At 43.8% G+C, this 23334-nt stretch overlaps 1 protein-coding gene across 5 annotated transcripts in view; it reads left to right on the top strand.

Annotated features, from left to right (window-relative positions):
• The first annotated feature begins 2593 nt into the window (after window positions 1-2593).
• DIAPH2 (diaphanous related formin 2) overlaps window positions 2594-23334 on the top strand; it is an 874039-nt gene continuing 853298 nt past the window's right edge. For 4 of the 5 annotated variants that reach the window (XM_034781186.1, XM_034781187.1, XM_034781188.1 and 1 more), the window contains exon 1: window positions 2594-2893. In XM_034781186.1, the coding sequence (XP_034637077.1) occupies window positions 2777-2893 (117 nt within the window). In that variant the 5' untranslated portion in view covers window positions 2594-2776. The remainder of the gene's footprint in view (window positions 2894-23334) is intronic. The other variant, XM_034781190.1, reaches the window with a different exon arrangement.

The following is a 23334-nucleotide window of genomic DNA, read 5'->3' on the forward strand; positions in this document are numbered from 1 at the left end:
ACAGACACACCCTGGTGAGTGCAGAAACACTGAGTGTACAGTAAAGGTAATAGGGTTTTGCTATGCAAATGCTTGCCCTTGTGCTAAGCTACCCCCGTGCTGATCACCTGTGGTTAAGACATACCTAAACAGACAAACTGTTAAGTAAAAATGGTGTGTGTGGGGAGGAGGGTTACTGACTGACCAAAGAGAAGAGCTGTTGATTTTAATTGAAGCTGACAACACTTGTTTAAATTGTGTTCATGCTTCAGCCCAGCATAATTTGGAAAGTGCTGCTGTTTGCTTATTGTTAAAAATGATTGCTGGAAATTATTTTTCACGGCTTGCAAACTGGTAATGAAATTCAAAATTACTTTATAAAATTACAAATTCTAAAGTACATGAAGCTTGCCTTGATAACTTAAAATGGAAAAATATCCTTGAAGTAACAGAAGAAAAAGTTACTTGAAGTAATACAAAGGGGTTATGAATAGAATAAATGAGATAAATAAAAAGACTTAAGCTAAAAATTAGGAGAAATGTCCCATATAAAATAGGTTAGACAGGGGGTGTTAGTCAGCCTTCAGGCCTGTTTCAAGGCCTGCATGGTATTACCAAATTGTTCAGAATCTGAAACTCCAGTTTTAAGAATGGGGTTCTAGCTTTCATGGTTGTGGAAATCTCGCCAACCACAGTGTAAACCAATGCAATTTTATCTTCCTGAGTCTGCAAACAGCCTGAAAAAAAAAATCAAGTAAACTTTCCACGGCCCTGTAATCTCAGTGGAATGTGACCCCTAAAGCTGAACGATGACACTTTAAAAGTATTTAGTTAAATGGTTAGCAGATAGAAAGGGGAAAGAAGTAAAATTGAAAAGCCTGGGGAAGAGTGAGAATTGGGGATGCATGACAAGAGTGGTGTGTGTGTGTGGTTGTGTGTGAGAGAGAGAGAGAGAGAGTGTGTGTGTGAGAGAGACAGAATGGGACCTAAACAAGAAAGAGGGAGAGGAACAGAAAAAGGAGGCTGGCAAAGGAAAAACTAAGGGCAGAAATAACAGTAGTCCTAATGTTGAACATATTCTTCTACTGAGTGACGCTAAATCCAGGATTTGCATAATGAAAATGTTGATATACTACATAAATGCCACATTAAAACTTTGTGTAAGTCTCCCATTGATATCTGTGAGAGGATTGAAGTGTGTGTGGTACTAAATTTATACCCAGCTACACTGAGGATAATTACAACCAGCACTTAGGCTCTATGCAGAAGGAGTTTGAAAATCCCCTATTAGACTCTGCAACAATCTTATAGGAGAAAGGGTGAAATCCCCATAATTTAAAACATTTAAGATTCTACTAGACAATGTTTACGGTAGAGGATGAACCTAGAACCCGCATAGATTGGAACACATACAGGATGTCTTAAAAGCTAAATATTTCTGTTAACGTCACTTTCCAGTAACTAGGTCAAGTTAACATATTTCATAGGAAACACAGTGTCTTTACTAAGAAGGAAGCATAGTGGGGAAAGGGAAGGAAACAGTATTGCCAACTGTACTACTGAATAACTGCATGCTAGATAGAAAACTTCAGTCAAAGATTTAGAAGAGAAACCTCAGATAAAGGGATGCCCTAATTTTAAAAATAAATGAAGGAGTACTTTGAATCTTACTCATAAATTAAAACTCAGGTTTAAGAACCTAATCTACGATTAACTATACACATATAGCATGATTCTCAGGTTCCACATGAGGAAAATATTTTACCATTTTAAGTCCAGTGGAGTCACTTACCCCTGCAGTTTTAGTGTAAGTATTTTGACTGCAAACCCTTGAGAGGAAATAATTGTTTACAGTATAATTCCAAAACAAAATGGTACAAGGACATTGAAGTGTACGGTTAGTTTATTCAGAGTTTGTTTATATTTATATTGGGGAGCAAATGTCAATTGCTTGTTTCTGTTTAGAACTTTGTTGTTTCACTGAAATTAAAGTAACATGGGGATTGAGAACACATGCTAGGTGAGAGGAACTGCTCCTTGACCAGGAAGTCTCCGAAGTTATCTAGGGAGGGTATTTAGCTCCTCGATTAAGGCAGGACTCTGGAGCTGAGAGAATTAGATTAATTTTTCCATGTATTTGGGGAGGGGGGCGGTGTACCCGATGCTGCCTGGGGTGAGACTGTAACTGTGGTTTGGTTACACTGTGGGAAGCTGTAAAGCACTTTCCCACCTTGGGAAGCATGCACTGGCAGAGCTGTAGTTTGCAGCGAAGCAGAGCTATCGCTCGGGCTAAGCGGGGCTGGTATTTCGCTGTCTCTGGGTGTCCCTGGAGCAGCCACCAGCTGCAAAAACGCTGGCTCCCTACGCGCCCTCAGTCAGCAGATGTGACCCGCAGACTCCGGATCAGCTAGATCCCCTCCCCCGCTGCTATCGCATCTGTTGCTCGCCGCCCCTCCTCCCCCTCCCGTTCTGCTACGGGACTTCAGAGAAAGGGAGCCTCGGAGAAGCTCGAGGTAAGGGCGGCAGCTTCGCCATGGCTTCACTTTCGTAAGGGGCATGCGCAGGGAGCTGGCCGCATGCTCACTAGGCCAGCGTTCAGGGTAGGCGCATGCCCAGAAGGGTGCCGTGGACTCTCTCCTACCGGCCGGAGCGGGTGGGGGAAGGAGGAGGCAGCAGCAGCAGGGAGCCAGCCTGCGGGGGAGCCGCCTGTCTGCCCTGCGGTGTGTGCAGCGCCTATGGGGCCCTGAAGAAGAAGAAGCCGCTCGCAGCACAGGAGGCCGTCGCTCAGGGCAGGAGGATGGAGAACCAGGCGGCCCCTGGCGCCGGGGGCGAGGACACCCCGGGCTCCGGCAGGGCGAACCTCAAGCGCAGCGGGCGCGCCGCGGAGGAGGAGAACAGGAACAAGACCAAGTTGGTGAGGGAGCTGCGGGGCTGAGGGCACCGCGGGGGCGGGCACGTGCCGGGCACGGTGGGAGGAGGTTGGAGGGCGTGTGGCGGGAGGCTGGCATGGGGCTGGAGTCACGCGGTGCGGCTCTAGGTGTCTTCCCGTCCTGGTGCTGTCCTTGCTGCTGCCGCCGCCCCGGCGGTTGGTAATAGGGTTTGAGAGCTGGGCGGGTCCTACGGAGCGGTTTGCGTGCCCCTCAAGCCTTGGGTATTGTGCGTGGAAAAGCCCTGCCGGTCTCTGAGACAGCTGTTGCACGCTAACCCTAGCGCCCGGTTGCAACCAGAGAGGAGGCGCGGGGCGCGCGGAGGGCCCTGGGATGAGCGCGTGATGTTGACTTTAAAACATCGCTCCTTCAGGAACGGTTCCCCCCTCGAGACAGGACCCGTGACTCATAGCAACAAGTACGGGTTCTGCCCCGAATCCGCCTGTAAACCACGTTTGGGCTGCCTCTTTCCAGGGGTGTCTGAATTCAGCCGTGGTGTGGCAGCTTAAGGGACTTCACGTGCTCACACCAGGGCTGAACTAAGTAATCACTGGAGTAACCTTGACCGTGTTACACCTGTTCTGGGATCAAGACCACACTACTGATTCTTTGATAATCAACACACCAAGAAGTAGATATATGCAGCCAATGCACTTCATAAAGTGCCTTCTAAATGTGAAAATAATTAGTAATTTTAAAGTCACCATTGGGGTTCAGTGGCTAACTTGAAGACTCAGAATGTATTAATCTAACTTTTCAGCAACTATGCATTTTTTAAGTCTTGTTCATCTTGCACAGTGGAACTTAACTGGTTTCTTAAAGTAACTGCATTTACTTATTTCAGGCATTACCTCTATGCTTTTGTGGTTGGGTTCCCCATGAAGAGGTGGAATGGGCACTTATAAAAAGCTAAATTTTAACAGATCCCTATACTGGCAACTAGGAGACTGCTAGATGAATTTACCAATTTGTCTTCCCACTTGTTAGTGATAAGGGGGCTATACTGTTCAATTCTCATTATATTTACGCTAAAAAATTTTTGTAAGGCAATACATGTTGAAATTCGATGCCAACAGGTGTTATGGGAGTCCAGAACTAGGAAATAGTGGCTAGCTTCACCCTAAGGGAGAGATTTAAATGCGTTTTAGGAACATTACTTCATGATGGAGACAGGTAGTTCAGTATTGCTTGTTCCCTGTAGTTTGTCTAATCGGCAAGACTATTCCCAGACTCAGATTTGTGTGGAGAAAATCCCAGGTATTTGCCAGTGGTAGGTAGATTTACTTCCATGAAACAAGACATATTATTTCAAAGGCACCTTTCTCTCTCACTCCTTTACCAGTGAGAACCATATGTTTGTTTTAGACCTTTTGCACTCAGTGGAACTGCTCAATGCCTAAAATTACTCCGGTACTTAGGTTTGCAGGATCAGGTACTAAACCTCATTCTTATAAAACTAGCAATATTAAAAAAATGCATATTGGCTTTCAACCTTTGTAGCTTTGTTTGGGAATTAGCATCCTGTTGTTGCAGGGGTGGTGGTGGGGGTACAGAATGCTTGATATACACCGAGCTCAGGGTGGGGTTGTAGGGTAAAAAGGCAACTTGTCACAGGTGGCTGCTGTGGTGGCTCAGACCTTCCAAGGGGAAATTAAGCTGTGCTCAGCTGGAGAGTTGCTCCATAATTTAGAAGTGAGCTTGTTAAATTTTGTTCGTTTAAACTGTAGCTGAGAGGAGCTGCTTGCCTCAGTGGATTCAATCCCCTGAGCTTCAAATGAGTTGTTTCTCATGCACCTTAATCTTAACTTCCTTGTCTTTGTACAGGTAATAAGGGTAATGGAATATTTAAAGGAGGGGAGGGGAATTCCACTGTACTTCTACCTATGACTTTTGAGTTGTCTGAAATTAAATTATTGTGTGTATACATGATAGTTTGGTATAGTTGTTTTTTTTTTGGCATACTTGGGTTACTCAGGATCTGCCAAATTGAGTAAGTTATGCAAGTCATCCCCAACTAATGCCAATAAAGACTCATTGGGCCTCAGCATCTTACAGTGTATTTTGTATATGGCAATACTTTGTAGGAAAACTGTTTACCTCCACAATGCCATTCTATAAACTTGAAATTTGACTTAAATCTGTAAGTCTAGGCTTCCATATTACAGGACCTTGAGCTCAACAGCACTTTAAGAGGGAGAGAAAGTATGTACTGGGGGCAGTAGGGGGAAACTCTAAACATGATCTGATTAACTATTCATATAATAACTGGATTAAGGAGTAACATCCCGGTCCTTCGTAGGCATGGAAGAGAACTGTGTTGCATGACAAATGCTGGAGTCTGCACTTGGCAATTGTACAAAAATCCTCTTCCAAACTTTCATCAGAATTTATCATATGTATCAGATCAGTGCCACCATCTCCAGAGTTGGTGGTGAGTTCTACCTTTAGGGAAGAATTAGCTTTATGGGAGCTGCTTTAAAAATGTGCTTGGGTGTGGATGTAAGACATGGTCCCAGATGAGGTGGACTACTCAGCAACAAATCTGAGGTAATTTAATCTGCGTGACTGGCATATCAAATTGCTATGAAATTCACCCTTGGAATTTCACTGTTGTGCATGTACTAGGTAAATTGGTTTGTGGCTCTGTTTTGTTTGTGACTATGATTTAGAGCAGTGGTCCCCAAACTTTTTGGTTGTGCCTCCCCTTACATCATCTGTGCCCTCCAGGGGCTGGGAGCCAGCGCTACAAGTGGGGCCACGGTCAGGAGCTGAGCCATGCTGAGAGCAGAGCTGCAGCTGGGAAAGTGGCCATGGTCTGAGTAGAACTGTGGGCGGGCGGGGGGGGGGGCTGGGTGGCACTCCCTTCCTGCCCTCTGTGGAGGCTGACCCATGCCCTGCTGTGCCCCACAGTTGGCAACCAAGTTCCATCCCTGACAGATTTTTGCCCCAGGTCTCTAAATGGCCCCCTCAAGGATTGAACTCATAACCCTGAGTTTAGCAGGTCAATACTCAAACTCCTGAGCTATCCCTCAGGACTGACTCTTACCTAAGCTTGTGAGAGTTACAACAAAAAAACCAAAACAACTTCAAAAAACCCTGTGTGTGAAAGTATTTTGTCTATAGTCTCCCTGGTTCTATATAGTCAGTTTCTTCATAATTTGAAACAGAGAGAAACTTAGAAAGAAAATGTGACTATGAAATACAAATTGGCACCTTAATTGAAGAAAATATATTACTGGCTTCACTGTCTAAAACTTAAAGTTAAAAAGGAACATAATTTCACATGTTATATTGTGAAAATTAAGAATAGAAGCACCCAAGTATGTATACATTGGCACTAAAAAGGCTTTTCACTTTCTGACCTGTCTACATTTAAAATAGTATAGCTTATTGTTTAAAAATAAGTAGTGTTAAACAGATTTGTTGTTCCTAATGTTGACTTCACAGTTGAGTAATGCTATGATGCAACTACAAAAGCAGAGTTTTTTGCATCTGGTAGTGAAGTACACTCTTTTGAGATAAGCAACTATTGACTAAAATATCAAAGGGTGACTGCAGCTATCGAAATGTTTATTGGCTGAATGTGACATACAGGCATATTTGAGAGAACTGTTTCTTGACACAATAAATGATATTATGAAAAAGAAATCTAGAGCACAGTATCTCAATTGACCAACTTCATTTAAACAAGTAGGGTTAAAGCCTTTGTAATGGATGCTCAAAGATATTGTCTACAGAGCAAACATAATACTGTATGTCTGCATCAGGAAGCAAGAGGAAGACCAAAGACAGGGTAGGCCCACTGCTTAGTGAAGAGGGAGAAACAGTAACAGGAAACTTGGAAATGGCAGAGATGCTTAATGACTTCTTTGTTTCGGTCTTCACCGAGAAGTCTGAGGGAATGCCTAACATAGTGAATACTAATAGGAAGAGGGTAGGTTTAGCGGATAAAATAAAAAAAGAACAAGTTAAAAATCACTTAGAAAAGTTAGATGCCTGCAAGTCACCCGGGCCTGATGAAATGCATCCTAGAATACTCAAGGAGCTAATAGAGGAGGTATCTGAGCCTCTAGCTATTATCTTTGGAAAGTCATGGGAGACGGGAGAGATTCCAGAAGACTGGAAAAGGGCAAATATAGTGCCCATCTATAAAAAGGGAAATAAACTAACTGGTCTGTAGTTTCCTGGGTTGTTTTTAACTTCTGTGCCAGGGAAGATAATGGAGCAAGTAATGAAGGAAATCATCTGCAAACACTTGGAAGGTGGTAAGGTGATAGGGAACAGCCAGCATGGATTTGTGAAGAACAAATCATGTCAAACCAATCTGATAGCTTTCTTTGATAGGATAACGAGCCTTGTGGATAAGGGTGAAGCTGTGGATGTGGTATACCTAGACTTTAGTAAGGCATTTGATACGGTCTCGCATGATATTCTTATCGATAAATTAGGCAAATACAATTTAGATGGGGCTACTATAAGGTGGGTGCATAACTGGCTGGATAACCGTACTCAGAGAGTTGTTATTAATGGTTCCCAATCCTGCTGGAAAGGCATAACGAGTGGGGTACCGCAGGGGTCTGTTTTGGGACCGGCTCTGTTCAATATCTTCATCAACGACTTAGATATTGGCATAGAAAGTACGCTTATTAAGTTTGCGGATGATACCAAACTGGGAGGGATTGCAACTACTTTGGAGGACAGGGTCATAATTCAAAATGATCTGGATAAATTGGAGAAATGGTCTGAGTTAAACGGGATGAAGTTTAACAAAGACAAATGCAAAGTGCTCCACTTAGGAAGGAAAAATCAATTTCACACATACAGAATGGGAAGAGACTGTCTAGGAAGGAGTACGGCAGAAAGGGATCTAGGGGTTATAGTGGACCACAAGCTAAATATGAGTCAACAGTGTGATGCTGTTGCAAAAAAAGCAAACATGATTCTGGGATGTATTAACAGGTTGTTGTGAGCAAGACACGAGAAGTCATTCTTCCGCTCTGCTCTGGTTAGGCCTCAGCTGGAGTATTGTGTCCAGGTCTGGGCGCCGCATTTTAAAAAAGATGTGGAGAAATTGGAAAGGGTCCAAAGAAGAGCAACAAGAATGATTAAAGGTCTTGAGAACATGACCTATGAAGGAAGGCTGAAAGAATTGGGTTTGTTTAGTTTGGAAAAGAGAAGACTGAGAGGGGACATGATAGCAGTTTTCAGGTATCTAAAAGGGTGTCATAAGGAGGAGGGAGAAAACTTGTTCACCTTAGCCTCTAAGGATAGAACCAGAAACAATGGGTTTAAACTGCAGCAAGGGAGGTCTAGGTTGGACATTAGGAAAAAGTTCCTAACTGTCAGGGTGGTTAAACACTGGAACAAATTGCCTAGGGAGGTTGTGGAATCACCATCTCTGGAGATATTTAAGAGTAGGTTAGATAAATGTCTATCAGGGATGGTCTAGACAGTATTTGGTCCTGCCATACGGGCAGGGAACTGGACTCGATGACCTCTCGAGGTCCCTTCCAGTCCTAGGGATGGTCTAGACAGTATTTGGTCCTGCCATACGGGCAGGGGACTGGACTCGATGACCTCTCGAGGTCCCTTCCAGTCCTAGAATCTGTGAACCTGTGGTTGACATAGCTCAGGTGTGTCTTAATACCATAAACGTTAACTTACTCAAATGTTTTGACCCTCTCAGCAGGAGCAGTTTAGCACTGGTGCACCTGAGGCCTCTTAGATGTCTACACAGCAACTAGAAATACATGTCTGGCCCATGCCAGTCAACTTGAGCTCACAGGGCTTGGGCTGTGGGGCTGTTTCATTGCTGCATAGACTTCCGGCCTTGGGGTGCAGCTTGAGCTCTGGGACCCTGTGATATGGGAGGGTCCCAGGGTTTGGGCCCGGAAGTCAACACAGCAATGAAACAGTTCCACTAGCCAGAGTCGACTGGCACAAGCCAAATATAAGGAGTTAGATATTTTGCTGAAGTGAAGGACAGAAGACTTGGAACTTAAGGCTCACCTACAGTTGAGGAGAGCAACTTGATTTGTGGCTTATCTTTTGAGGGCTTGTTTAACTAAAATTTTAAAAATATCAAACTGCTAATAACTTCTTGCATAAAGCCTAACTAATCTGAGGCACTTGGTATCAGGAAGTGCTATTGATGCTAAGAATTCCATAGGATGCTGATTATTCCCTAATTTTATGGATAAAAATCTACTGTTGGACAAACAAAGCTAAAGCATTTATCCTTCATGCTTGGAGATGGAAGCAAATGGCTTGAAGTTAGGAAGATAATTTACATAGGAGTATGTTACAACACTATTGTCTCTGTGGGTTGTTATTAACATTTTTTAATGCATTTAATACTAGCCGCATTTAATACTAAGGTACTGGACTACATAATCCAAAAGTCCATATTGGAGTAGTTTCACTCATCATTCTCTCTCATCTCCTTAGTCATGTTTTAATTTCCCTTCCTGTTCACTCCACATTGTTCCTGTGATGAGAGAGTGCTCTCTCTGCATGCTCTCCTAGGTCTTGCTTAACTAGTGATAGTTCTATTGCTTGCAAGTATAAGAAGTCATCAAAGCAGAAATGGATCAGTGTTGGACAGAGGAAGAGGAGCAGAGATGTTAGCGAGTTGCTCTTGAACATTTTGCAAGAGAAAGTAATGGGTTGCAATTGGGAGCTTTTTCAGGACATTTTAAGTAGGTTGGGCAGTATAAAACAAAATACATTGTCTCTGATACTGTTTCACAAGGCTTGTAGCCATACCCTTTCAAACTTGGATCTCTTCTGATGACAAAAACTGAGCAGGGTTGGATATACATGAAAGAAAACCCTGCCTCTTAAGGTAATTCCCCCTTGTTCCTAAGGTGTTACATCTAGCGGTGTAATTAAAACAGTTGTTTGGAATGCTTTGAAGCCTATTTATGGCTAAAATAAGTAGTTGATAGGTGTGTATTTTCAAACAGTTTCCTAAAGTTTGAGATGCAGTTACATTTGTTTCTAGTTTTGGTATGTGAAAAGCCATTGACAAATTGGTCAGCCTTTGCAATCTTAGGGGGATCTGATTGTGCAGTGGCAATGATAAACTATTCTCACCATTTTTATCACTAGTAAGGAGTATAGCTAATTGTTAAAATTCAATATTTTGAAGCATGTTGTTATACTTTGACCCAAGCATCATTTGTCTGGGTATACCGCAAGAAGGACAGGAGACTTGTTATTGGTTTTAATTAGGCTGCAACTTTATTATATAGATGTCTTGGACTACCTGGCAGATAAAGTGTACAGTGCAGGCAAATCCATGCTTATTCAAATCAATTTTCCGGGGCTTCCACCAGCCCCCTTGTTTCCATCCAGGTCCCCCAGCCGACCCATGGCTTGGACCTTACCATCCACCAGCCTTGTAAGAGGGTTAAGGAGGGCTATGAGAATGAGGGGGAGGGGGTTGGCTCATTGCCGTACCAATCATAGGAGTCCCCAACCCCCTCCCCCGTTCTATTCCTTTATCCAGTACCTCCTTTTAAGTCCTTTACCAGGCCATTTATCTGGTCACGGCTGCCCTCCTTATGGAGTACCTGCACTGAACATCCACCCAATATTACAAAATAAGTTGCAACATATGGCCTACCACCTTTTCTATTCACCAGAAAAGGTCCATCCTCACACCCGCTGTGGGGAAGGCGAAAAAACCATACTCCACCAAAGCCAATTCTCGTGGGAAAAATTCATTCACAGCCCTCCTTTAAAAAGGGTGACTAATGTAATGCTCACAGCAGATCCTAACCCAGCATGCCATTCATCTCCACTAGGGGAGGGAGGGTGGATGCTGGCTTCCTTGCTGTCTGGACAGAGAGACTTGCCCCACCCAGGGCACATTCCTGGGGTGGGGTGTGTGTGAGTCGTTGCTGCAAAGCTGACCTTTTATAGCAGTTTGTGGCCTTCTTTCTCTCCATCCCCCCCCCCCCCCCCAACCACAAAGCAGAGCTGGCCTCCTTTGGGTAAGCCCAGAAAGATTCTGCCCCCCTTTAGTTGTGGTGCAGTCAGTATCTAGAACCAAAACTACAGTTAAACCTGGCTATCCATCTCCATGGCTTTAACATGCCTGTTCACAATGCATAGATGTGTAAGACTGTCTAGCATTGAGACATATCATCAATTAAAATAGACAAAGCTGCACTTGCTCTGTGACTCTTAAAAGTGAATGCTAGTTCTTAGTAAGTTACTGACCAGTCTGCTTTTCTCATGTGCAACTGACAAGTTTTCACTTGATTATTCATCATTATTCTTCAGATTTCCAACCACAAGCTGCTTGACAGTTATGAGATGAGTAAAATCAATGAGTGCTTTCTTGCAGTCTTGCATGTATTCTATGCAAGTTCTGTTTAAGTTATGAGTTTATCTAGGCATTTTCCTCTTGATGACTTTTCTTCAGATCGCAGATACTCATCCTTTGGAGCACGTCTTAGGGAAATCTGGAGAATATGATTATCTTCAGAATCTTATTTTCATGTGAAAGTTGGCGATCAAGAAATTTTTTTGTGTTTGTGTAACAATTGCTAACATTGCAGATAGACTTGTAATCAAACTTTGGATCAACTTAAACTTGTGTACTGCATTGGAATCAAATCTTCTGTTCCTGCTCATCTGTATGAAATAAAATAGCAGAATGTGCAAATTTCTTAAGATGCTTTCTTCATTTGCAGTCTTCTAATAAGTAAATAAACCTTCATCTTATTTTGCTGCTTAGAAATTTTGTGAAGCTGTAGTGCAGTGGTTGGTTACTAACCTTTTATGTAACTGTCATCTCAGGAGGTTGTAGACACTTTTAGAAAGTTAACCTCCATCCTCTACAAAATCAGGCCCCTCCAAGAGAAATCTTGAGTCGACAACCCACAATTGCTAGTCAAATTGGATAATCTTGGCGAAGATTAATAGGACAGATTGATATGTAAATTTACTTGGGCTAAATTACATATAAAATATAAATTTTACATACATAAATATAAATATTTTACTTTCACTGGGTTTTTTATTTTAAACTTTAAAAGCAATGATAACTTGCAGTGCCAGGGAAGGCTTTGAGACGCACAGACAGTTGCAGTGCGTGCAGATTCTGTATGGACTTAATTATTCTTTCTGTCCTCTTTAGCAATTTGTGCATAAGTAATATTTTTTTGGGTGTGAAAAGTCTGAAGTTGCATTGGATTAGTATTGTCCTCTCACAGCGGTAGCGTGAAGGTATTGGGGAACTGTGAAACTATAGGCAACTATAATATTGTCACTACATACAAATAAATCTACTTAAATCAGATGGTGGCTGTGAATAGGGTCTTGGGGGTGCAGGGGAAGAGAGTTGCTCTTATACTTCAAGTTGTATAAGGGAAGCCAAGTGAAAAAAGTATAACATAATAGTTCATAGAATTCTGTTTTTTGGTAACTGTGTAAAAAGTGTGTTTTGTTGAATGAGTTGTCCGGCTTGTGTGTTTACTTTAGGACACGCAGCGAGACAACTGGGAATAGTTATAAAAAAAAGAAACAATACTTTCACAAACCACATTAGTTTCATACATGTTGATTGCAGTTGAAAAATAGGAAAACTTTTAAAAGTAGGGCTGTCAAGCAATTAAAAAAAATTAATTGCGATTAATCGCACTGTTTAAACAATAATAGAATACCATTTAGTTAAATATTTTTGGATGTTTTCCACATTTTCAAATATATTGATTTCAATTACAACACAGAATACAAAGTGTACAGTGCTCACTTTATATTTTTATTACAAATATTTGCACTTTAGAAAACAAAAGTACTGTAGTACTATCTCTTTATACTAAAATGTAGAATTATGTACAAAAATAACTGCACTCAAAAACAAAACAATGCAAAACTTTAGAGTCTACAAGTTCATTCAGTCCTACTTCTCATTTAGCCAATCACTAAGGCCTTGTCTACACTTCCACTTTACAGTGCTGAAACTTTCTTAGTCAGGAATTCAGTCACAAATTTAATTGATGCATTATTGTTTTAATTAGTGTCATCAGCATGGAAGCATGTCCTCTGGAATGGTGGCCAAAGCATGAAGGGACCTACAAATGTTTAGCATATCTGGCACGTAGATACCTTGCGATGCCGGCTACAAAAGTCCTATGTGAATACCCATTCCCACTTTCTGGTGACATTGTAAATAAGAAGTGGGCAGCATTATCTCCTGTAAATGTAAACATACTTGTTTGTCTTAGTGATTGGCTGCATGAGAAGTAGGACTGAGTGTACTTGTAGGCGCTAAAGTTTTGCATTGTTTTGTCTGAGTGCAGTTATGCCACCCCGGAGCTGCTTTAGGTAAGTGGTGCCGGGCCAGATCCCAAACCCCTCCTCCACCCTGCCCCCCAACTCCCTTCCCTGAGCCCCCTCATGCACCCTAACCCCCTGCCCTGAGTTCTCTGCTGCACCCTGCACCCCTCCAGCACCCCAACCCCCTGTCCTGAGCTCCCTGCTGCACTGCACCCCTGTGAACCCCAACCCCTGCCCTGAGCCTCCTGCCATACCCTGCAGCCCTCCTGCACCCCAACCCCCTTCCATGAGCCCCCTCATACACTCTGCACCCCTCCTCTGCCCCAATCCCTTGCCCTGAGTCCCTTCCTGCATGCCGCACCCCTTCCCACACCCCGTATTCCCTCCTATACCCCAACCCCCTGCCCCGGCCCTGCATCCAATTTCCCCACCCAGATGTGGCCCTGGGCCCAAAAGTTTGCCCACCCCTGTACGGCAACAAACTATTTCACTTAACAGCAATATTCAGCAATGCAAATGCTCAAAATACATGAGCATTCAAAATACATAAAATCACTGTTCCTTCTATACTTGTTATCCAGGTTAAGTATATAAATGAATATACAAAAAATTAATGGTGCCAGATGTAACATCTACAGAATGCACAATAGTATAGTATTTTTTTTGGATTTACACTGAAGATAAAAACTGACCAGCTGCCATCAGTGCATGCTTTCATGATTACATTTTGGAAGAAAATTTTATCTTTTTCAAAGTAAGATGGGGAAATCTGGTAATCGATTGATTGCATCAGCGACAATTGTCAGTTGCTGCAGACATGGGTTGATTAGAAAACATTAATCTAAAAACTCTGCCGTCCAAGTCTCTTTGGTTGAATGTCAGTAAATTAGAAGTGCATCCTAATAGACTGAAAACCAATTTGAGATGCCTACTTAGTTTACCTTAAGTGAATTGAGTGCTTATGAAAGGTGCCAGATGGGTAACACTGGAGAGAGGGGAAGCCATCTGTCCATATAACTGGTTTGGCACTGGCACTGGAGAACTGCTTCTGAACATTGTTGAGCTAGTTTTCTCTAACTATGATGATGAAAACTGGGGTGAAAGACTAATTTACCCCCTTTTGCTGTCCAGGAAATGGATTGAGAACTCGTTATAAAATGGTCACTAAATAGCTTTTGGATCAATTCCCAGTACTTAATTACAGGTGAAAAGCCATGTAGCCCGTACATAACTGAACAATCTAGTTGCCAAATGTCATGTGTCTTAATTATGGGGCTAGCTGCACCTGTGTGCGTGTACCTGTCTCTGAGACGTTGCGCCCTTGCCCATACTTGTCTTATGGTGGAATTTCATTGTTGTTCTGCTTACATTAGGACTTAAGCACATGATTCTATGTTTACAGTGGCACGTGACCATGCAGGTCTGACAATGTTTTTTGTGCTTGCCTCACCTCCCTTCTGCCAGTGATGTTCATCAACACTCTTTTTTAAGTATTTTTATTTAGCAGGTAAACACAATTTGAGAGAGCACCTGAAAACCATCTACACATACATTTAATCTCATGTAACTTCATGGTTGTGCATTTGACAAATCCCAGAATAATTGTTCAAAAACATTTTAAAGCCCTAATTTATTAGAATAAGAGTAAGATGTTATGATCTTCAGTAGGCCTAGCCTTTAGTATTTAGGTCAAATTTAAAAAGAAATTACTTAACTGAGATAAATTAATTCAAATGTGAAGCACTGACTCCTCAAAAAAACAAACAAAAAAAAAAACAATTTTTTTTTAACCATGTTAATCTAGCATTGAAGTGTGAAGGTTATTGAAGACTGAACAGCTACAAAAGAAAGATAAATTAAAAAAATAAAACGCACTAACGGTGTAATTTTAAAATGGATTTATGCTAGGTAGGCAGCAGGCCAACTCTTCAAGCAGCTTAATGGCTGTGCATCTTTTTTCTGGGGTAGGAGGTTTAATGAATGTGAACCACTTTCTTCCCTCCTCCTTTTCCCTCCTCCCCCATCCATTCGAAGTTAATTTCTGTATGTTTGTCTAGTCAGTTTAGATTTGTAAGCTCTTTGGGGAAGAATCCATATCTCAACTTGGTTTACAAATCACATTAAATGATTAGTACACAAATGAAGAAATATAAACATACATAAAATGTTTGGCTGGAGTCTTTTAGAACGATCAAGATGACATTAACTTACAGTAAAATGCCAATTAATTTGATTAGAAGATAATAAGCTTTTTGTTTCAGAATTAGGCTACACAGTGCTTTTGCATATTCACTCTACGTTCCTCGTGTCAGCAGTGTGTGTCCTCACCAGTAACTGTCAGCGTGGGGCATTGAGGGTCAGCTTCTGAAAGGCAGTAACTGTCGACGTAAGTAATACAATATATATACTGACATTACACTGGCCTAATTACATCGACTTAAGCATTATGCCTCTCGTTGAGGTGGAGTTAAGTCGGTGTAATGGGCAAGTTACATCAGTAGGAGCCCTATTTTAGTGGTCCTCAAACTGCAGCCTGCAGGCACTTGCAGCCCACGCAACATCCTCAGGGCCATACATGTAGTATATACAGTAACTTCTCACTTAACGTTATAGTTATGTTCCTGAAAAAGTGACTTTAAGTGAAACGATGTTAAACAAATCCAATTTCCCCATAAGAATTAATGTAAATGGGGGGGTTAAGTTCCAGGGAATTTATTTTCACCAGACAAAAGACTATATATAATACACACACACTATAAGTTTTAAACAATTTAATACTGTACACAGCAATGATGATTGTGAAGCTTGGTTGAGGTGGTGAAGTCAGAGGGTGGGATATTTCCCAGGGAATGCCTTATTGCTAAATGATGAACTAGAACCCTTGAGGGCTCAGCTGTTAACACTTTGTTGTTAATGTAGCCTCACATTCTACAAGGCAGCACAAATGGAGGGAGGGGAAACAGCATCGCAGACAGACACACACCCTGTATATATATATATGTGTGTGTGTGAAAGAGAGAGAGAAAGAGATGCACATTGCCCTTTTAAGTATGTTGACCCCACTCTAAGTACCTTGCCTTTTTAAGTAGATCATCAAGTTGAGACAGCAGTTGCTGCCTAGGGTTACCATATTTGAACATTGAAAAAAGAGGACACTCCACGGGGCCCGGCCCCGCCCCAACTCCGCCCCTCCCCACGGTCCCACCCCTTTCCCCGGCCCCGCCCAACTCTGCCCCTTCCCTGCCCCCATTCCAACCCCTTCCCCAAAGTCTCTGCCCCCTCCCCTGAGCACCCCACATTCCCCCTCCTCCCTCCCAGCCACACGAAACAGCTGCACCAATTCTAAAGTCAGGCACTCCACTAGTATAGACTCCCATGACTTTAATGAAGCTGCTCAGTGGAAGATCTGCCCCGGCGCTCAGTTTTTGGGAGCGGTCAGGACACGCAGCTCACACTGTTCTGTTTCCCAGCTCCCCAGATGCCTTGGAGCACCCAGTTCTCCTCCCTGCCCGGTAAAATCCCAGACATTTTGAGCTATTTAATTCTTTAATTCTAAAACGTAATTCTTTATATGTAGTGAACTTTGTACTTTCGTTTTGGCATTGTGTTTGCTCCTAGGATCAGGGGCAGCTCAGTGGCTCCCATTGGCTGGGAAAAGCTCCAATGGGAGCTGTCGGAGCCAGCCCCTGCAAGTCCTGCCCCACAGCTCTGATTGGGCAGGTATTTCACAGTGATCCACCACACTGCTGTGTCTCATCACAAATGTGGAGCTGAGTGCCATACAGCACACCCCAGCCCCAGGAGCTCTGATCCACTTGCAGGCAAGGCAGCCCGATGCCCATCACAGCCAGAGCTCTGATCCCTCTGCACACTCCTGCCTTTTTCACACTGCCCTCCCCTCCTCCCCCACCACAGTCAGTGCTTTTGGCGACTCCCCGGAGCAGCTCCCCCAGCGCTGCCCCCCACCTGTGCAATCAGCGGCGCATGGTACTCCCAGCTTTGCTGGCATCCCTGGCTTACCTTAGAGCAGGCTCCGGCGACTGCTACTGCTCCCTGACTCTTCGGCTCCGTTTAAGAGCCGAGCTGCCCTAGTGCTACCGGCTTCAGGCAGCCCCCTTGCCTCCGGCAGGGCACTTCTCCTACCTGGGCTCCAGCTGCTCTGCTCCTCCCCTCTCAGACTGTAAGAGCCGAGCTGCTGGCTTCGGGCAGCCCCCCCCGCCTCCGGACCCCACTTCTCCTACCTGGGCTCCAGCTGAGCTGCTCCTCCCCTCTCCGACTGTAAGAGCCGAGCTGCCGGATTCGGACAGCCCTCCCCTGCCTCAGGACCCAGAGCTGGCTGGGCACTTCCCTTCCCCGGCTCCAGCTGAGCTGCTTGGCTCCTCCCCTCTCAGACTTACAGAGCCGAGCTGCCTGAGCTAGCGCTACCAGCTTCGGGCAGCCCCCCCCCCCCCGCCTCCGGCCCGTGCACCGCGGGGGCCGCGCAGGTGGGGGCGGGGAGGAGAGGGGGCCGGGCGGGGGGCCGGGGGCCAGGGGGGGGGGGGGGGCTGCCCGAAGCCGGTAGCGCTGGCTTGGGCAGCTCGGCTCTGTAAGTCTGAGAGGGGAGGAGTGGAGCAGAGCCGCAGGGGGAGAGGAAGTGCCGGCCGGCATTTTCCCGGACATGTGTGGCTTTTCGGCAATTCCCCGCGGACGGGGGTTTGATTTCTGAAAATGTCCGGGAAAAACCGGACGTATGGTAACCCTATTGCTGCCAGCAATCTCCCTCCGTCCTGAGCCCTGTCATGTTCCCCCGTGCCACTCTATGGAGATGGGTAAACGGGGGGCAGAAGCAGGTGGGAGGGGGGACACCCCGACATTAGCTCCCCTCGCACACACACAGCTACAAGGCAGAGGGCAGGAGCAGCACATGGCAGTGGGGGAGGGACAGCTGAACTGCCAGCAACTGATAGCCTGCTGGGCGGCTGCTGCACAGGAAACTTAGGGGAGTGGGGAGCTGATGGGGGGCTGCTGGTCCACCCTGATTCCAAGCCCTCCCCAGCTAGTTCCAACTGGCTGCTCTTTCTGAAAGCAGTGTACAAAGCAGGTGGCTACCAAACAACATTATAAGGGAGCCACCTCATTGCCTTCTGGCAATGGCTGCTCTGCTTGGTGGAGAGGAGCCTGGTTATAATAATTGAACCATGTGAATAAAATGTTGTCTGAACAAGATGAAAGGGGGAATTTGTTGCATAAATGAACTGAGCAATCTTTTAATCTGTGGCGTCTAGCTGGAATTTGTTGGTCCTGATTACAAACTCATTGATGACTTTACTGGATGATGAAGTAAATCTTTTGGTGCATGTTTTAGTTACAGCACTGATGGTGGTACCAGCAGATGACTCTGAAGTTTTAGCCATTGCAGATGATGGACATTCATAACCTTTTAGGTCTAAGCTGGATTCTGAGACAAAATAGTAATATTCACTTAGAATATTACTCAGTGCACTGCCTTAAAAAAATTGTAAATGAAAGAATACTCTTTGTACCAGTGTTTAAATGATATAATCTAAACCCAGTTTTGTAGGGGAAAATAATAAATCTTAAGGATTATGTAAATCTATTTAAACTTTTATTTATAGCAACATACCAAACAACTTGAAAAAAAAGTTAAAATTCCTAAATGCCTAAACGTTGCTTTTAAACAGGAAATCTTCACCTAGGATGTTTGATTATCATAGAATCATAGGAACCTTGAGAAGTCATCTAGCCTAGTCCCCTGCATTCATGGCATGACTAAGTATTATCTAGACCAGGGGTCTCAAACACGTTGCCCGCGGACTTATTTGCTGCGGCCCGCCAAGCTCCCCAGGTCCCCCCTGCCTCCTTGGGTGGGAAGAGGTGGGGCCTCATGGAAGGGATGGAGTGGGGACGGGGCCAGGGTCGTTTCATGGGGGGGTTGTATTTTTATATGAAAAGGTGTCAGTGATGCAGCCCTCGAGCCAATGTACTAGTCCTCATGTGGCCCTCGTGGTGATTTGAGTCTGAGATCCCTGATCTAGACCATCCTGGACGGGTGTTTGTCTAACCTGCTCTTAAAAATATCCAATGATGGAGATTCCACAACCTCTCTAGGCAATTTATTCTAGCGCTTAACCACCCTGACAGAAAGTTTTTCCTAATGTCCAGCTTAAAACTCCCTTGCTGCAATTTAAGCCCATTGCTTCTTGTCCTATCCTCAGAGGTTAAGAAGAAGAATTTTTCTCCCTTCTCCTTGTAACAACTTTTATGTACTTTAAGACTGTTATGTCCCCTTTGTCTTCTCTTTGCCAGACTAAACAATCCCAATTTTTTCAATCTTCCCTCATAGGTCATGTTTTCTAGACTTTTCATCATTTTTATTGCTCTTCTCTGAACTTTCTTCAATTTGTCTACATCTTTCTTGCAATGTGGCAAGAACTGGACACAATACTCCAGTTGAGACCTAAACAGCGCAGAGTAGAGGGAAATAATTACTACTTGTATCTTGCTTACAACATTCCTGCTAATACATCCCAGAATGATGTTTGCTTTTTTGCAACAGTGTTACACTGTTGACTCATATTTAGCTTGTGGTCCACTATGACCCCAAGATCCCTTTCTGAAGTACTCCTTCTTAGGCAGTCATTTCCCATTTTGTATGTGTGCAACTGATTGTTCCTTCTTAAGTGGAGTACTTTGCATTTGTCCTTACTGAATTTCATCCTATTGACTCAGCAGGCAGAGGAGGCTCAACTGGCGAAGTTTCTTTTCATCTGTTCGACAGTCAGTGAATGTTGTCCACTGTTGACATCAGAGGAAAGTTCCAGCAATACTAAGGCCTTTCTACACTATACAAAACATTGGAGGTCTACACACTGAAATGCTCCTCTGCCAAAGTAACTCCCCTGGTATGCCAACATAATAAAAGCACCTCAATAAGAGCCATAGGGCTTATGTCAGTGTAGTTAGGACAATACAGTGTCTATGTAGACGCTGTGTTCCTTACATTGGCTGTTGGTTGTCATTCTTGTCAATTTCATGGCTTTTCTGGAGCTGTGAAATTGACAAGAAAGCCACCGCCCAGGCTGGCTGGTCTCCACTCCAAGTGGGCTACCATCCAAGGCTCCTGGCTTGGGCTGCTGCCTGGGTTCTCTGCTCTCTTTTGGAAGCCTTGCTTTCCTCCAGGGTCCCAGCTCACTGCCAGGGGCATGGCAGCCAACTGGACGCCCAGCATGGATCTTCCAGCTGAGAGCATGGGGGCAAGATGTCCCGGGCGGCTTCCCCCCGTTCCTGGCTGGGAGCATGTAGGCAAGAAGCCCCAGGGGGCAGCCGTGCTCCCAGTGGGCAGCTGTGGGGAGCTGAGAACCCTTATCTCAGTCCCACACTTTGCCCCTCTTCAGTTAATGGAAGAGCTCCTGGTGAGGCTACGCACCACTGACAGAAGGAGGGTAGTGTGGACTTCAGCCACTGCAGTAATTAATGTGGTGGCTGTAAGTTGACCTAATGTAGGTCGACTTATCTTTCAGGTGTAGACATAGCCTAAATCAGGTACCCAGAGCCAGGGAGTTAAACTGTACACACTCTAAACTTGTCTGGCATGTGCTTTCTGTTTGGGCTAAAAGGCTGTCAAGGCTGATTCCCCACTCTGGCACTTTGAGTGCCTAAGGTGGGGGCCTGCACGGATTCTAAAAATTAATACTGGCCCTCCAGGCTTGTATTAAACGCCCAAGGTTACAGCTTTTCTCTGACCTTGGATGGGTAGATGCTGCCACAAAAACCCCTTTGAGAATGTAGGAAGGCACACTTCAGAATTTCTTCCTCTGGGGTACCCTCCAGCCTTTTCATCCCCACTCCTCCTGGGAAGAGCTGAGAAATAAACCAAAGGAAATCAGCTGTTGCCACCAGCTAATTAAAAAACATGTGCACAAACCTCTTAGGACACAAAATCCAATCCTGTTCTTAAAAAAGGTAAATTTTATGACAAACAAACAAAAAGAAAGAAAATACATTTGAAACTCAAGCTATTGCTAGATTTAAAAAACCCACTTACAAAATTTCAGTATCAAGAATAACCTTCTTGAGGTCTAGCTTAAAGATTACAAGCAAAACAAAAGCATTTGGGGTTAGCACAGAGGAGTCCACAAGCCATAAAGAAATAAACAGATAAACGTAATCACGTCTTCCTAGACATTCCCTGATCTACTTACCTATCTGGGGTTTTAAATGAGTAGTTTCTAAGTATCATTTGATGATTTTTCATACCTGGCCCAAGCTTTTACAGCTTAGCTGCTCTGTCTCTTCTTTCCGGGAGAACAACACAGATTGACAAAGGGGATGTACCCCCCCATTGTAAAAAGTTCTAGCCTTTCCATTGGCCCTTTTGGTCAGGTGCCCACTCCCTTCCTTTTACCTCTGCAGGGAGGCTTTTTACCCTTTACAGGTAAAGCAAATAGAGAACAGCTACTAACAGGGATTTTATAGCTAGCTGGCTAGCTGGGTCCATAAAAGGGAGCTTATCACCCCTTTCATTTATCACAAAATCTGCCAAGCACTGTAGTAAAATGTTAATACCCAGATGCAAACGTTCCATTTGGATGGATCAAAGACTCCATTGATGGACAGAGAGAGGTTGGTTGGGTGCCCTCATAGTATGCTTCCATACTGTCACCCAGTCACCTATCCTCTTTGGTTTTCTGGTTTCACCCATGTGTTTGTTTACCAGACCTTGGTGAGATGTTAATGGGAGGAGATACCTCTGTACATGCTTTGCTTAGCGAGGCTATGAGTGGGGGATGAGGTCCAGACAAACCTTTTATCTTCTCTACCTCTCTCTAGTTCGAAGAACATTGTTCTTTCAGGGCACTGAGTGAAGCTGCCCAGCTATCTCTCCTTGAGGAGGGAAGACACCCTCTCTAGGTGGATAGGCTTTATTAAAAGAAGCAAAACAAGTGACTTGCAAAAGCATACATGATGTGAATTTTGAGCCAAGTCTGGTGACAAATGAAGTGTCCTTAATGGGCCAACAATACATCGTGTCTGGCTTCAATATAAATTTTACCTGGTGGGTACTATGTAGGAATACAACACACATGTATCATGTCAGTACGTAGCCAATATTAATAACTTCAGGAAACAAAATGACACATGCATATAAATAGGATAACCATACTTAGCAAATCGTAACCATTAGTGTCTTACATGACACTTTGAATATGACCTTTTATATCATGGATATTGCCATGGTTAAACAACTACAACAAATCTGTACAATCAGACAGCGTCACAGTAGGCTCCCTTTCTCACAAAAGGAAAATTTCTGATTTCCAGAAAGTAAGTCCCTTCTGATGGTCCAACGAACAGCCAGAAAAGCCTTTTCCTTGCTTTTTAGAGATTTACTTTGGCCCCCATTGGATCTGCTTAACTCCTGCCAACTAGGGCATCTCCTAGGAGCTGCAGATCATGATCTAAAAAGTTGTCTAATTAGTGGTGTGGGTTTTTTGTTTTGTTTTTGTTTAAGATAAATTCACAATTGAGTTGGAAAGTGTTTGCATTCCCACACACTCTGGGAAATGGCGTACTCTGGGGAAGAAGGTTCTGTAGTGATGTGAAATAGCAGCTTTGTAAATGTTTGACTACCTGGCTCAAGTACTGCAATTAATAGATTATTCTGTCTACTTTTATCCAGTTTATCAAGGCTTCCCAAATAGGCAGAATGGAATTGACTAGAAGTACATCACTATCCCACATGTCCTTTATTCAGAAATATCACACATTTCAAACTTTGTTTAATCTTAGCTCTGAATTTCTGGGTTCATAATGCTTATTTTTGGGATAAAGAGAACTTTTTTGAAATGTTTTACCCTGAAGCATCTTTGAATTTGGACTCCATCTAAGTATAGTCTTCTTGAGAAACTTCCTTTTTGTCAGTCAACATTTCACATATGGATGCTAAAACCCTTTTATCATGTTGATATCTCTAATGAATTGAGTATAAAAATATTGCTCCTCTGAGCGGTACCAGAATTCTGGGCCTGGTCTCTACTCTCTGTGTGTGTGTGTGTGTGTGTGTGTGGGGGGGGGGGGGGGGGGGGACGATCTTAGTTTTTCACCCCCCCCTCCATAAAAAAATCACTTGAAGTCGAAA

This window comes from Trachemys scripta, chromosome 9, assembly GCF_013100865.1.
Source record: "Trachemys scripta elegans isolate TJP31775 chromosome 9, CAS_Tse_1.0, whole genome shotgun sequence".
Lineage (NCBI taxonomy): Eukaryota > Metazoa > Chordata > Testudines > Emydidae > Trachemys > Trachemys scripta.